The sequence below is a fragment of the Panulirus ornatus genome, chromosome 20, assembly GCF_036320965.1.
Source record: "Panulirus ornatus isolate Po-2019 chromosome 20, ASM3632096v1, whole genome shotgun sequence".
Lineage (NCBI taxonomy): Eukaryota > Metazoa > Arthropoda > Malacostraca > Decapoda > Palinuridae > Panulirus > Panulirus ornatus.
The window spans coordinates 41,200,430-41,217,177 of NC_092243.1; the positions used below are offsets into that span (position 1 = coordinate 41,200,430).

The 16,748-nt window shown below is 41.2% G+C and overlaps 1 protein-coding gene across 2 annotated transcripts in view; it reads right to left on the reverse strand.

Annotated features, from left to right (window-relative positions):
- Positions 1–9,139: 9,139 nt before the first annotated feature.
- LOC139755962 (uncharacterized) overlaps positions 9,140–16,748 on the reverse strand; it is a 223,175-nt gene continuing 215,566 nt past the window's right edge. For both annotated transcript variants that reach the window (XM_071674798.1, XM_071674799.1), the window contains exons 11-12: positions 14,136–14,327; positions 9,140–13,918 (exon numbers count right to left, since the gene is read on the reverse strand). In XM_071674798.1, the coding sequence (XP_071530899.1) occupies positions 13,810–13,918; positions 14,136–14,327 (301 nt within the window). In that variant the 3' untranslated portion in view covers positions 9,140–13,809. The remainder of the gene's footprint in view (positions 13,919–14,135; positions 14,328–16,748) is intronic.

The window sequence follows — 16,748 nt, forward strand, 5'->3', positions numbered from 1 at the left end:
ATTTTGCTCTGAGATAATATTCTCTCCTTCCACACATTCTTCATCACTCCCAGAACTTTTACCCCCTCCCCTCCCCCTCCCTCCCCTCCCCCTCCCCCACCCTGTGACTCACGTCCGCCTGTATGGTTCCATCCACTGCTAAGTCCACTCCCAGATATCTAAAACACTTCACTTCATCCAATTTTTCTCCATTCAAACTTTCATCCCAATTAACTTGTCCCTCAACCCTACGGAACCTAATATCCTTGCTCTTATTCACATTTACTCTCAACTTTCTCCTTTCACACACTCTTCCAAACTCAGTCATCAACCTCTACAGTTTCTCACCCGAATCAACTGACTCACTTCCCAGTCTCTCTCATCGCAGTTAACTTGTTCCTCAACCCTGCTGAACCTAATATCCTTGCTCTTATTCACATTTACTCTCAACATTCTCCTTTCACACACTTTTCCAAACTCATCATCAACCTCTACAGTTTCTCACCCAAATCAACTGACTCGCTTCCCATTCTCTCTCTGTACACGCCTTCCCCCTCTCAATCAATACCCTCCCATATAATTTCCCAGGAATACTCAACAAACTTATACCTCTGTAATTTGAGCACTCACTCTTATCCCCTTTGCCTTTGTACAATGGCACTATGCAAGCATTCTGCCAATCCTCAGGCACCTCACCATGAATCATACATACATTAAATAACCTTACCAACCAGTCAACAATACAGTCACCCCCTTTTTTAATAAATTCCACTGCAATACCATCCAAACCTGCTGCTTTGCCGGCTTTCATCTTCAGCAAAGCTTTTACTACCTCTTCTCTATTTACCAAATCATTTTTCCTAACCCTCTCACTTTGCACACCACCTCGACCAAAACACCCTATATCTGCCACTCTATCATCAAACACATTCAACAAACCTTCAAAATACTCAATCCATCTCCTTCTCACATCACCACTACTTGTTATCACCTCCCCATTTGCCCCCTTCACTGAAGTTCCCATTTGCTCCCTTGTCTTACGCACTTTATTTACCTCCTTCCAAAGCATCTTTTTATTCTCCCTGAAATTTAATGATACTCTCTCACCCCAACTCTCATTTGCCCTCTTTTTCACCTCTTGCACCTTTCTCTTGACCTCCTGCCTCTTTCTTTTATACATCTCCCACTCATTTGCATTTTTTCCCTGCAAAAATCGTTCAAATGCCTCTCTCTTCTCTTTCACTAATAATCTTACTTCTTCATCCCACCACTCACTACCTTTTCTAAACAACCCACCTCCCACGCTTCTCATGCCACAAGCATCTTTTGCACAAGCCATCACTGCTTCCCTAAATACATCCCATTCCTCCCCCACTCCCCTTACCTCCTTTGTTCTCACCTTTTTCCATTCTGTACTCAGTCTCTCCTGGTACTTCCTCACACAAGTCTCCTTCCCAAGCTCACTTACTCTCACCACTCTCTTCACCCCAACAATCTCTCTTCTTTTCTGAAAACCCCCACAAATCTTCACCTTCGCCTCCACGAGATAATGATCAGACATCCCTCCAGTTGCACCTCTCAGCACATTAACATCCAAAAGTCTCTCTTTCTTGCGTCTATCAATTAACATGTAATCCAATAACGCTCTCTGGCCATCTCTCCTACTTACATACGTATACTTATGTATATCTTGCTTTTTGAACCAGGTATTCCCAATCACCAGTCCTTTTTCAGCACATAAATCTAGAAGCTCTTCACCATTTCCATTTACAACACTGAACACTCCATGTATACCAATTATTCCCTCAAGTGCCACATTACTCACCTTTGCATTCAAATCACCCATCACTATAACCCGGTCTTGTGCATCAAAACCTCTAACACACTCATTCATGATCTTTCTTCTGATGCCCAGGTGCATATGCACCAATAATCACCCATCTCTCTCCATCAACTTTCAGTTTTACCCATGTCAATCTAGAATTTACTTTCTTACGCTCTATCACATACTCCCACAACTCCTGATTCAGGAGTAGTGCTACTCCTTCCCTTGCTCTTGTCCTCTCACTAACCCCTGACTTTACTCCCAACTCCCAAGACATTCCCAAACCACTCTTCCCCTTTACCCTTTAGCTTCATTTCACTCCGAGCCAAAACATCCAGGTTCCTTTCCTCAAACATACTACCTATCTCTCCTTTTTTCTCATCTTGGTTACATCCACACACATTTAGACACCCCAATCTGAGCCTTCGAGGAGGATACTCCTCGTGTGACTCCTTCTTCTGTTTCCCCTTTTAGAAAGTTAAAATACAAGGAGGGGAGGGTTTCTGGCCCCCCGCTCCCGTCCCCTTTAGTCGCCTTCTACGACAGGTGAGGAATGCGTGGGAAGTATTCTTTCTCCCCTATCCCCAGAGATATATATATATATATATATATATATATATATATTTTTTTTTTTAAACTATTCGCCATTTCCCGCGTTAGCGAGGTAGCGTTAAGAACAGAGGAATGGGCCTTTGAGGGAATATCCTTACCTGGCCCCGTTCTCTGTTCCTTTTGGAAAATTAAAAAAAAATAATGAGAAGGGAGGATTTCCAGCCCCCCGCTCCCTCCCCTTTTAGTCGCCTTTTACGACACGCAGGGATTACGTGGGAAGTATTCTTTCTCCCCTATCCCCTATATATATATATATATATATATATATATATATATATATATATATATATATATATTTTTTTTTTTTTTTTGTCGCTGTCTCCCGCGTTTGCGAGGTAGCGCAAGGAAACAGACGAAAGAAATGGCCCAACCCACCCCCATACACATGCCTTGATTCAATCCACTGACAGCACGTCAACCCCGGTATACCACATCGCTCCAATTCACTCTATTCTTTGCCCTCCTTTCACCCTCCTGCATGTTCAGGCCCCGATCACACAAAATCTTTTTCACTCCATCTTTCCACCTCCAATTTGGTCTCCCTCTTCTCCTCGTTCCCTCCACCTCCGACACATATATCCTCTTGGTCAATCTTTCCTCACTCATTCTCTCCATGTGACCAAACCATTTCAAAACACCCTCTTCTGCTCTCTCAACCACGCTCTTTTTATTTCCACACATCTCTCTTACCCTTACGTTACTTACTCGATCAAACCACCTCACACCACACATTGTCCTCAAACATCTCATTCCAGCACATCCATCCTCCTGCGCACAACTCTATCCATAGTACACGCCTTGCAACCATACAACATTGTTGGAACCACTATTCCTTCAAACATACCCATTTTTGCTTCCTGAGATAATGTTCTCGACTTCCACACATTCTTCAAGGCTCCCAGAATTTTCGCCCCCTCCCCCACCCTATGATCCACTTCCGCTTCCATGTTTCCATCCGCTGCCAGATCCACTCCCAGATATCTAAAACACTTCACTTCCTCCAGTTTTTCTCCATTCAAACTCACCTCCCAATTGAATTGACCCTCACACACACAGACATATACATGTATACACATGTACATAATTCATATTGTATGCCTTTATTCATCCCCATCGCCACCCCACCACACATGAAATAAAAAGCCCCCTCCCCCTCATCTGTGCGAGGTAGTGCTAGGAAAAGACAACAAAGGCCACATTCGTTCACACTCAGTCTCTAGCTGTCATGTAATTGCCCTGATTCAATCCATTGACAGCACGTTGACCCCGGTATACCACATCGATCCAATTCACTCTGTTCCTTGCCCTCCTTTCACCCTCCTGCATGTTCAGGCCCCGATCACTCAAAATCTTTTTCACTCCATCTTTCCACCTCCAATTTGGTCTCCCACTTCTCCTTGTTCCCTCCACCATGCTCTTTTTATTTCCACACATCTCTCTTACCATTTCTTTGCTTACTCGATCAAACCACCTCACACCTCAAATTGTCCTCAAACATCTCATTTCCAACACATCCACCCTCCTCCGCACAACTCTATCAGTAGCCCATGCCTCACAACCATATAACTTTGTTGGAAACACTATTCCTTCAAACATACGCATTTTTCCTTTCCGAGATAATGTTTTCGCCTTCCACACATTTTTCAACGCTCCCAGAACTTTCGCTCCTTCCCCAACCCTGTGATTCACTTCTGCTTCCATGGTTCCATCCACTGCCAAATCCACTCCCAGATATCTAAAACACTTCACTTCCTCAAGTTTTTCTCCATTTAAACTTACCCCCCAATTGACTTGTCCCTCAACCCTACTGTACCTAATAACCTTGCTCTTATTCACATTCACTCTCAGCTTTCTTCTTTCACACACTTTACCAAACTCAGTCACCAGCATCTGCAGTTTCTAACCCGAATGAACCACCAGTGCTGTATCATCAGCGAACAACAACTGACTCACTTCCCAAGCCCTCTCATCCATAGCAGACAGCATATTTGCCCCCCTCTCCAAAACTCTTGCATTCACCTCCCAAACAACTTCATCCATAAACAAATTAAGGAACCATGGAGACATCATGCACCCCTGCCACAAACCAACATTCACTGTGAACCAATCACTTTCCTCTCCTCCTCCTCCTCATATACATGCCTTACATCATTGATAAAAACTTTTCACTGCTTTAGCAACTTGCCTCCCACACCATATATTCTTAATACCTTCCACAGAGCATCTCTATCAACTCTATCACATGCCTTCTCCAGATCCATAAATGCTGCATACAAATCCATTTGCTTTTCTAGGTATTTCTCACATACATTCTTCAAAGGAAACACCCGATCCACACATTCTCCACCACTTCTGAAGCCACACTGTTCTTCCCCAGTCTGATGCTCTGTACATGCTTTCACCCTCTCAATCAATACCCTCCCATATAATTTCCCAGAAATACTCAACAAACTTTTACCTCTGTAATTTGAGCACTCATATTTATCCCATTTGTACAATGTCCCTATTCAAGCATTCCGCCAATCCTCAGGCACCACACCATGAGTGATACATATCTTAAATATCCTTACCAACCAGTCAACAATACAGTCACCCCTTTTTTAATAAATTTTACTGTAATACCATCCAAACCCGCTGCCTTGCCGGCTTTCATCATCCGCAAAGCTTTCAGTACTTCTCTGTTTACCAAATCTTTCTCCCTAACCCTCTCACTTTGTACACCACCTCAACCAAAACACCCTATATTTGCCACTCTTATCATCTAATACATTCAACAAACCTTCAAAATACTCACTCCATCCTCTCATATCACCACTACTTGTTATTACCTCCCCATTAGCCCCCTTCACTGATGTTCCCATTTGTTCTCTTGTGTCACGCACTTTATTTACTTCCTTCCAAAACATCTTTTTATCCTCCCTAAAATTTAATGATACTCTCTCACCCCAATTCTCATTTGCCCTCTCTTTCACCTCTTGCACCTTTCTCTTGACCTCTTGCCGCCTCTTTATTTTATACATCCCCCAGTTATTTGTGCTATTTCCCTTCAAAACTCGTCCAAATGCCTCTCTCTTCTCTTTCACTAATAATCTTACTTCTTCATCCCACCACTCGCTACCCTTTCTAATCTGTCCACCCCCTGCGCTTCGCATGCCACAAGGATCTTTTGCGCAAGCCGTCACTGCTTCTCTGAATACATTCCATTCCTCCCCTACTCCCCTCACGTCCTTTGCTCTCACCTTTTTCCATTCTGCAAATTTTCCATTCTACAAATCTTCACCTTCGCCTCCACAAAATAATGATCAGACATCCCTCCAGTTGTACCTCTCTGCACATTATCATCCAAAAGTCTCTCTTTCGCGTGCCTATCCATTAACACATAATCCAATAATGCTCTCTGGCCATCTTTCCTGCTCACATATGTATGCTTATATATACATCTCTTTTTGAACCATGTATTTCCTATCACCAGTCCTTTTTCAGCACACAAATCTACAAGCTCTTCACCATTTTCATTTACAACTCTAAACACCCCATGTACACCAATTATGCCCTCAACTGCCACATTTCTCACCTTTGCATTCAAATCATCCATCACTATAACCCAGTCTCGTGCATCAAAACTACTAAGACACTCACTCAGGTGCTCACAAAACACTTGACTCTCATGATCTTTCTTCTCATGCCCAGGTGCAGAGGCACCAATAATCACTCATCTCCCTCCACCCACTTTCAGTTTTTCCCATATCAATCTAGAGTTTATTTTCTTACACTCTATCATATACTCCAACAACTCCTGTTTCAGGAGTAGTGCTACTCCTTCCCTTGCTCTTTTCCTCTCACTAACCCCAGGTTTCACTCCCAAGACATTCCTAAACCACTCTTCCCCTTCACCCTTAAGCTTCATTTCACTCAAAGCCAAAACATCCATGTTCTTTCCCTCAAACATACTACGTATCTCTCCTTTTTTCTCATCTTGGTTACATCCACACACATTTAGACACCCCAATCTGAACCTTCGAGGACGATGAGCACTCCCTGCGTGACTCCTTCTTCTGTTCCCGTTTTAGATGTAAGTACATATATATATATATATATATATATATATATATATATATATATATATATATATATTTTCCTTTCACACATGTTCAACACTTTCTTTGTTAGAGAGGTAATCCCAGGAACGGACAAAGAAAGCCCTCGTTTACTCACATCCTCGGACATATAATTTCCAATGCATCCACTTTCATCAGCTTATTCTCATCTGTAGGCCATGCCTCACATCCATACATCACTTGGACTCTTATACCTTCAAAAGTACTCACATACCCATTTTCATCTTCCCTGACAACATCTCTATCCACACTTTTCTAAATGTTCCCAGATCTTTTACCCTATCACTTACCACCCTGTATCTCATGTTCACCTCTTTGGTTCCACTCCCAGGAATCTAAAATACTCCACTTCCTAATGGTTTTTATCCATCTAGAGTCACAAGCCAACAAACCAGTCCCTTTGTATTGCTTAACCTGATACCCTTGTTTTTTATTCACATTTACTCTCAACTTTCTCATTCCTGTCATGCTCTTCCAAACTCAGACTCAAACTTTTACTCTAACACAAATCTACCCCCAGTGCTGTCATCAGCAAACAACAGGTGACTCACATCTCAGCCCCTCCCCCCCTCCCCATCCCCATCAAGCTGCATCTCACCCCTTTTCCTAAAATCCTTGCATTTACCTCCCTCACCACCCTGTCTGTAAACAAATCATGTGGCCACAGTGACATCACACATCCCTGGTCCATACCCTCATTCAGCTGAAACTACTCACTCTCCTTCCATAACATCTTATTTTCCCTGAAGTTTATTGATACTTGCTCACCAGAACTCTCATTTACCTGCTTTTTCAATCTGTACACCTTACTCTTGACTTCTTGCTGCTATGTCTTGTACATCTCTCAGTCATTTGCACTCTTTCCCAGCAACTTTTTTTCATTATATCACTCGCTACCCTTTCTCCCCTTCTCACCTCCCATCTTCTGCATGCCACACATTTTCCTTGCAAATGGAACACTGCTTCCCTAAGAACCTCTCATTCATCACCAACTTCCCTTGGTTCATTTACTCTCACCTTTTGCTATTTTTCATTTAATCTTTCATGGTATTTCTTCACACAAGTCTCTTTTCCAAACCTAATCACTTTCATTTCCCTATTCTCTTTCATATCATTTACTCTTTTCCAAAAACCCATGCAAATCTTCATCCTTGCCTCCATCAGGTAATGATCTTACATCTCACCTGCTTTCCCTCTGAGCACATTCACATCCAAGAGTTTCTCTGTAGCACATGAAATAAATGAAAAAGTCTACGACTGGGAGCCAAGGATTTGAATCCAAGATCATTGCATTGTAGGTAATTGTTATTCATTTGACAATGAGGTGAAAAAAAACCTTTCCATGTCTGACCATCCTGTGGTCCAGTGAGATTCCCCATCACATTATGTGACTTTAAGGGCAAAGGAAAGCCTGTACCCACACAAGTCATAGGAAGCTCCTAATCACTTCCCCGTTCACCATAGTAAAATTTATATCTCAGTGTGTAATAAAACAGATGAAGTAAATGAAAGAATTTGCCACTTGGTGCAGAGGATTTGAAATTGGGACCACTGCATGGCAAGTCAGTATGCTATCTACTTGATTACATGGTGACAAGAGCTATCCATGGCAAATTAACAAATGATCCAATGAGATCTCTTGTAACATCATGTGAACTGTAAGGATGGAGGGAGGCCTGCACCCATATGAGTCGTAGGAAGTTCCATATACATTCCACAAGGACCACAGTAAAATTTCTATAACAGCATATACTGAAACAAATGAAATTGATGGGTTCAGAGCACCACTGGTGCTTAAGATTTGAACCGAGGACCATCAACTGGTGAAACGGTGGGAAATTGATTTGGAGCTTCCTATGACTTGTATGGGTGCAGGCTTTCCTCCACCATTCAGAGGTGGGAGATTAATTTGGATCAGGAAGTATGGGGTGAAAGATTTTATGGGTGACTGGGGATTAAACAATCAGGTGGATGTGAGGTGTGTATGTGGTAGAACAAAATGGAGCGAAGTGGTTTAGGGGAGCAACATGCTGTCAGTGGGCTGAACCAAGGCATATGAAACATTCAAGGGAATCATGGAAAAGTCTGTAGAGCATGGGTGTGTATAGGGGGGGGCCATGGTTTCATTGCATTATACATGACAGCCAAAGGGTGGATTTGAGCAAATTTGGCCATTCTTCAACTGTTCATGGCATTATCTTGTTACACAGGAAACAGTGCAAAACAGTGAAGAAAAGAGAATGATTACAAAGATACTGAATTTTGATGATATGCGGTCAAAAATATTGAGCATGATGTGGTACATTAATTCATAAAATGATGTTACTAAACTCCATCTGCATGGTACACTGTGAGTAAAAAATAACCTTTGGCAAGGCTGTATCTTTATGAGTAAAGTCTCGAAATAGAACTTTTTACTCTAGAGTTCATCATTTCCCTGCCACTGGACATAGTAGGAGCCTCTGGAAAGGAAGTCCTGTGTAGCACCAGAGTCCTTTCTTAGAAAGGGTTCCTCAGGCATTTATGAACAAAAAATTGAATAAAATTCATAAAGGCACAGAAACTCAGAAGTCATGCATGGAAATAAAGGTAAATAACTCAAAACTCATTTAATTTTTTTAATTGTTTTAAATATAATATCTTATATTCTATAAGAATGTGAACATTAATAAGAATGTGTAAAGAAACTAGTAACACAAAAAATCATTTCATTGTTCTTAGAAATTTACCTAAGACTTACCATCTTGTTTTGTAAGAGCAATGATACATTGATGATATCAGTTGTCATATAGTTTTATGAATAACATTATAAAAAATTCAGCTTATCACAAAATAATTGAATTGATTTTACTAAAATTTTCAATATCATATTGTATTCTATCATAATTTTTCATTATGTATAGAAAGTATTGGTAGCATATATTTTTTTTTTTTTTTTTTTATACTTTGTCGCTGTCTCCCGCGTTTGCGAGGTAGCGCAAGGAAACAGACGAAAGAAATGGCCCAACCCCCCCCCCCATACACATGTACATACACACGTCCACACACGCAAATATACATACCTACACAGCTTTCCATGGTTTACCCCAGACGCTTCACATGCCTTGATTCAATCCACTGACAGCATGTCAACCCCTGTATACCACATCGCTCCAATTCACTCTATTCCTTGCCCTCCTTTCACCCTCCTGCATGTTCAGGCCCCGATCACACAAAATCTTTTTCACTCCATCTTTCCACCTCCAATTTGGTCTCCCTCTTCTCCTCGTTCCCTCCACCTCCGACACATATATCCTCTTGGTCAATCTTTCCTCACTCATTCTCTCCATGTGCCCAAACCATTTCAAAACACCCTCTTCTGCTCTCAACCACGCTCTTTTTATTTCCACACATCTCTCTTACCCTTACGTTACTTACTCGATCAAACCACCTCACACCACACATTGTCCTCAAACATCTCATTTCCAGCACATCCATCCTCCTGCGCACAACTCTATCCATAGCCCACGCCTCGCAACCATACAACATTGTTGGAACCACTATTCCTTCAAACATACCCATTTTTGCTTTCCGAGATAATGTTCTCGACTTCCACACATTTTTCAAGGCTCCCAAAATTTTCGCCCCCTCCCCCACCCTATGATCCACTTCCGCTTCCATGGTTCCATCCGCTGACAGATCCACTCCCAGATATCTAAAACACTTCACTTCCTCCAGTTTTTCTCCATTCAAACTCACCTCCCAATTGACTTGACCCTCAACCCTACTGTACCTAATAACCTTGCTCTTATTCACATTTACTCTTAACTTTCTTCTTCCACACACTTTACCAAACTCAGTCACCAGCTTCTGCAGTTTCTCACATGAATCAGCCACCAGCGCTGTATCATCAACGAACAACAACTGACTCACTTCCCAAGCTCTCTCATCCCCAACAGACTTCATACTTGCCCCTCTTTCCAGGACTTGCATTTACCTCCCTAACAACCCCATCCATAAACAAATTAAACAACCATGGAGACATCACACACCCCTGCCGCAAACCTACATTCACTGAGAACCAATCACTTTCCTCTCTTCCTACACGTACACATGCCTTACATCCTCGATAAAAACTTTTCACTGCTTCTAACAACTTGCCTATATATATATATAATGATATATATATAATGCATATATATAATGATATATCAGCAAAGTTGCCGATAACGTTACATAGGAATATCCCGAGAACAATCAATATTTGCCCAGTAAAACTCAGTATACACCATATTGGTCAGTTTTAAGTATGCAAAATATTCTTAACTTTTATATTTTCATGATCAGGTGCACAAAGAACAATCAAAATCACTACTTCATAGTGAATTAAAAGTTAAACATTCCCAATCCAGGAAAACTCATTTTATATCAGATTGGCTGATCCTGAATGTGGATGGATTGAGTACTACAGGCAATATTGAGCACTATAGATGTGGTGAATCCCAAGAGAATGCATGCAACTGCCCAGTATGATCACTAACAGGTTACTAAGTCTTTTAGGTAGTTTCAGTGACTCTTCCTTTGTTTGGATTGCCATCTATGGCCAGGTGACAGAGCATACACTGTGCACAGAATACAACCTGTTGCAGAAAATTACATGTTTAGACTAACCCCACTAGCACACTACTATGTAAAAGGTAAACTGATACCCATTGCACTAAAATGGTTAAACAGTAACCCTCCAAACACCCATCTGAAACTGCTTCCCAGATATGTGTGTATGTGCATTCTGTATGCCACTCATCTCTTTGATGTTAAAGGTAATAGTTTGGCAAAGTTTAGCATATATCATGATCTGTCATGCACAAGATGCAACTTCCACACTTTCTCCTCAGTTGCTTTGTGTGTACCCCATGGATGCACATACATCATCATCACATTCTGTGACCTGTGCTCCTGTTCATCAAATGCAGCTGACTTCCTAAGCTCTTGAGGACCCCAACAGGAAGATAACAGTAAATAGAAAAGAAGAGAGGATTATAGGACTGTAATCCCCCAGCCTTGACCTGTGCAGCTGAAACATGGATGTGGAATGAGGCACAGAGGTCAAGAATCCAGGCTGTGGAAATGAGTTATTTGAGTGAAGCATGTGGTGTCACTAGATGGAATGAAGAAAGAAATGAAAGGGTATATGAGAGATATGGTATTGCAAGGGATGCAAAGGGTATGAATTGTGGAATGGTTGATTGGGTGAAATGTAATACTTTGTGGTGGTTTGGGCATTTGGAAAAAATGCAAGACTAAAATCTACAAAGACAGTGTTAGATAGTACAATGAAAGGGGTTGGTGTGAGTGAGAGACCACATGTGACATGGGCAAATAGGGTGGAGGAATACTGGAGGGAGAGAAACAGAGGAAGAATGTGTGGATGATGTATACGAGGGAGGCATGTAGGGACAGGGGTAAGTGGAGACTTTTGCCGTGGCCACCCCTTGACGGGAGTTCCTAGAAGGAACGGGTGTCAGAGGTATAGATAGATAGATAGATGCACACACTTGATTTACCCTACCTTCCTTTCTTAGGACTTCTGATGGCACTTCTGCAGCATGCAGGAAGCTAGTTATGTCCACTATAAGGGACCACAAGTCAAGAATTTCGTGATGTTATTAGTCTGACTTTCTGGGGGAAAGCAGGACAATTGACATGTATGTGTACAGATGGGTGTGCCTGGTGGAGTAGAGTTGAAGATTAGATGGAGATATGGGGGCAGCTTTTTAGTGCTTTTACAAGACTTTGAAGTCAGTATGTTTTGTCAGTTTTGTGTTTCTAGGGGGAAGGAGAATCTATAAGTGCAGGCTGCTGAAGTGCGAGTTAAGAGTGACTTTTTATATCTGCTCAGGGGCTGGTGGTTGAATGGCCTGGGTAAGAGCGGGTCTAGTTTTCTTGCAAAGAATTTAGATGTTAAACATGCTGAGATAGGATAACATTGGTAGTATTATTACTTTGTTGTGCAGTGTGAATGTTTGTTGTTGTTAGGCAAAGAGTAATTGTTCTTAGTGCTCTGTTTAGTGAAGTTTTGTCATGTTTGTTTATGAAAGGGTTGATGACCAGGCAGATGAGATGTAGTTTAGGATGGAGCAGATAAATTGCTTGGAGATGATAATTAGGGATTATTTTCCTTGTCTGAGGATGGTGCCAGGAAGTGTTGTGTGAGTATTTGATTTTTCTCTGGCCTTTATGATGATTGTGATGCAAGGAGTGAATGTCGCACGTAAGTCATATGTGATACCTAGTATGGCTGGAATTTTGTTGGGTAGGATTATTTGATCATTCAAGATTATAGGAAGGTGCAGATTGAGTTCATGTCTGTCAAAAGTTAAGAGGGTAATTGTGGATTTGTCTGGGGATGCAGACATATCATTTTGAGCAAACTAGTTTTTCAGTTATAGGATATAGTGCTGCACATTTGTTGTTGCATGGTTTAGGTCAGGATGCTGTGGTGTAATTGTGAGGACATCTACATATGAGAGGGCTTTCATGTTGAGGGTTTAGAGGGTGAATGGAGGTTTTTTAGGAAGAGATTGAAGAGGGTTGGGGAAAGAATGACTTCCTAGGAAACTCTATGTAGATGCATAGTATAGTATATATAGAGTATACTATATAAACTCTGTTCCTACACACAATTTGTTTTGGACTGTGCATGCTTTTAGTTACACTGTATGTGAAGAAGTCACCTTTAGTAATGCTGAATCATCATTGGTTGATGAAAGGAGACTCTGCATGCTTTTAGTTACACTGCATGTGAAGAAGTCACCTTTAGTAATGCTGAATCATCATTGGTTGATAAAAGGAAGTATGGGTTTTCTGGAGAACTTCTTACTCCAAAGATGTCTGTCGTTTTTGTGCTTCTGATTGTGGTGCAGCCATGAAGCTGCAGGAACCCAGTGAAAGGAATCCTATGGTTACATATAGAAATAATAAAACACACACATTTTCAAGCTGTCACTGATGTAGGCATACTTGTGATGAGTGATGTTTTTAAAAGAATGATTTTTTTTAGAGGATCAATAAGAGTTGACTGCTTTAGGAATGAATGATGATGTATGGACTTCTTGTAATTCATGATCAATGTTTACAGCTTATTTTTGTCACTTATGGCATTTTTTACATTAGTTTTGCATTATTTTATTGGTTTTAAAAGAATATCCATCCAAAATTTTGATACTGTGGTGAGACATGAAGAATCTTGAACTACAGTAACATAATAGCTTAAGGCTTGTGAGGTATCATTTTAACCTATGAATGATGTGGACTTTCATAGACGACATAAGGATCATGGTCTGGATTGAAGTTGCGAGCTGTAGATGTGCTTGTTGTTATCTCTCGCTGGTTTTCGTTGATTGACCTAGGAAGGCAGTATTTATAAGTTTTGGTTATGATTTTTTTTATTCATTGAAGAATCTTGGTGAGTCAGATGCCTACATTTTTATCTTCCTAAACTGTATAACTAATTATGAAACAGAAAAAATTATATGCATGTCTAATTGAACATAATTTGGTATTTTTTAATTACTTTTAAGATGTGATGCAATTATAGATATAACTGTGCAAAAGTTCTGTACCTTGGTGTTACTTCCGTGTTTTGCACATCTTCAAAATCTTTGAAGATGGGTTCTCCAACGTTGCCTCCCCGACGAATCATCATACTAGACTTCCAGAGTGAGTACTGGGGACCTCGGAAGTCATACCAGTAAACACCAGTATATTGGTGATCAACTGGCACTGGTCCATGTAAATACCGACCATTCAAGTTGCTGAGGAGAATTGGAAAGTTTATTAGTTATGTGGTTGTGTACTTGTATATATGTAATATAAGAGAGAGTATCATTAAATTTTAGGTAGAATAAAAAGATGTTTTGGAAGGAGGTAAATAAGGTGCGTAAGACAAGGGAACAAATGGAAACTTCAGTGAAGGGGGCTAATGGGAAGGTGATAACAAGTAGTGGTGATGTGAGAAGGAGATGGAGTGAGTATTTTGAAGGTTTGTTGAATGTGTTTGATGATAGAGTGGCAGATATAGGGTGTTTTGGTCGAGGTGGTGTGCAAAGTGAGAAGGTTAGGGAAAATGATTTGGTAAACAGAGAAGAGGAAGTAAAAGCTTTGCTGAAGATGAAAGCCGGCAAGGCAGCGGGTTTGGATGGTATTGCAGTGGAATTTATTAAAAAAGGGGGTGACTGTATTGTTGACCGGTTGGTAAGGTTATTTAATGTATGTATGATTCATGGTGAGGTGCCTGAGGATTGGCGGAATGCTTGCATAGTGCCATTGTACAAAGGCAAAGGGGATAAGAGTGAGTGCTCAAATTACAGAGGTATAAGTTTGTTGAGTATTCCTGGGAAATTATATGGGAGGGTATTGATTGAGAGGGTGAAGGCATGTACAGAGCATCAGATTGGGGAAGAGCAGTGTGGTTTCAGAAGTGGTAGAGGATGTGTGGATCAGGTGTTTGCTTTCAAGAATATATGTGAGAAATACTTAAAAAAGCAAATGGATTTGTATGTAGCATTTATGGATCTGGAGAAGGCTTATGATAGAGTTGATAGAGATGCTCTGTGGAAGGTATTAAGGATATAAGGAGTGGGAGGCAAGTTGTTAGAAGCAGTGAAAAGTTTTTATCGAGGATGTAAGGCATGTGTACGTGTAGGAAGAGAGGAAAGTGATTGCTTCTCAGTGAATGTAGGTTTGCGGCAGGGGTTTTATGATGTCTCCATGGTTGTTTAATTTGTTTATGGATGGGGTTGTTAGGGAGGTGAATGCAAGAGTTTTAGAAAGAGGGGCAAGTATGCAGTCTGTTGTGGATGAGAGAGCTTGGGAAGTGAGTCAGTTGTTGTTCGCTGATGATACAGCGCTGGTGGCTGATTCATGTGAGAAACTGCAGAAGCTGGTGACCGAGTTTGGTAAAGTGTGTCTGAAAGAAGAAAGTTGAGAGTAAATATGAATAAGAGTAAGGTTATTAGGTACAGTAGGGTTGAGGGTCAAGTCAATTGGGAGGTAAATTTGAATGGAGAAAAACTGGAGGAAGTAAAGTGTTTTAGATATCTGGGAGTGGATTTGGCAGCGGATGGAACCATGGAAGTGGCAGTGAATCATAGAGTGGGGGAGGGGGCGAAAGTTCTGGGAGCCTTGAAGAATGTGTGGAAGTCGAGAAACATTATCTCGGAAAGCAAAAATGGGTATGTTTGAAGGAATAGTGGTTCCAACAATGTTGTATGGTTGCGAGGCGTGGGCTATGGATAGAGTTGTGCACAGGAGGATGGATGTGCTGGAAATGAGATGTTTGAGGACAATATGTGATGTGAGGTGGTTTGATTGAGTAAGTAATAATAGGGTAAGAGAGATGTGTGGCAATAAAATGAGTGTGGTTGATAGAGCAGAAGAGGGTGTTTTGAAATGGTTTGGTCACATGGAGAGAATGAGTGAGGAAAGATTGACCAAGAGGATATATGTGTCAGAGGTGGAGGGAACGAGAAGAAGTGGGAGACCCAATTTGAGGTGGAAAGATGGAGTGAAAAAGATTTTGAGTGATCGGGGCCTGAATATGCAGGAGGGTGAAAGGCATGCAAGGAATAGAGTGAATTGGAACGATGTGGTATACCGGGGTTGACGTGCTGATAATGGATTGAACAAGGGCATGTGAAGCGTCTGGGGTAAACCATGGAAACTTCTGTGGGGCCTGGATGTGGAAAGGGAGCTGTGGTTTCAGTGCATCATTACATGACAGCTAGAGACTGAGTGTGAACGAATGGGGCCTTTGTTGTCTTTTCCTAGCGGTACCCCGCACACATGAGGAGGGAGGGGGTTGTTATTCCATGTGTGGCGGGTTGGCAATGGGAATGAATAAAGGCAGACTATGAATTATGTACATGGGTATATATGTATATGTCTGTATGGGTATATATATGTATACATTGAGATGTATAGGTATATATATTTGCGGGTGTGGACGTGTATGTATATACATGTGTTTGTGGGTTGGTTGGACCATTCTTTCGTCTGTTTCCTTGCACTACCTCGCTAACGCGGGAGACAGCGACAAAGCAAAATAGATATAAAATAATAAAAGAAAATCTTAAGAAAGAGTTAAGATTACATATTGACTTGTGCAGGTAACTTTTGTTAATCTGGCACCTTCAGCATCTTGTTCATGCTGGATAATCATCTTTATCACGAGGTTT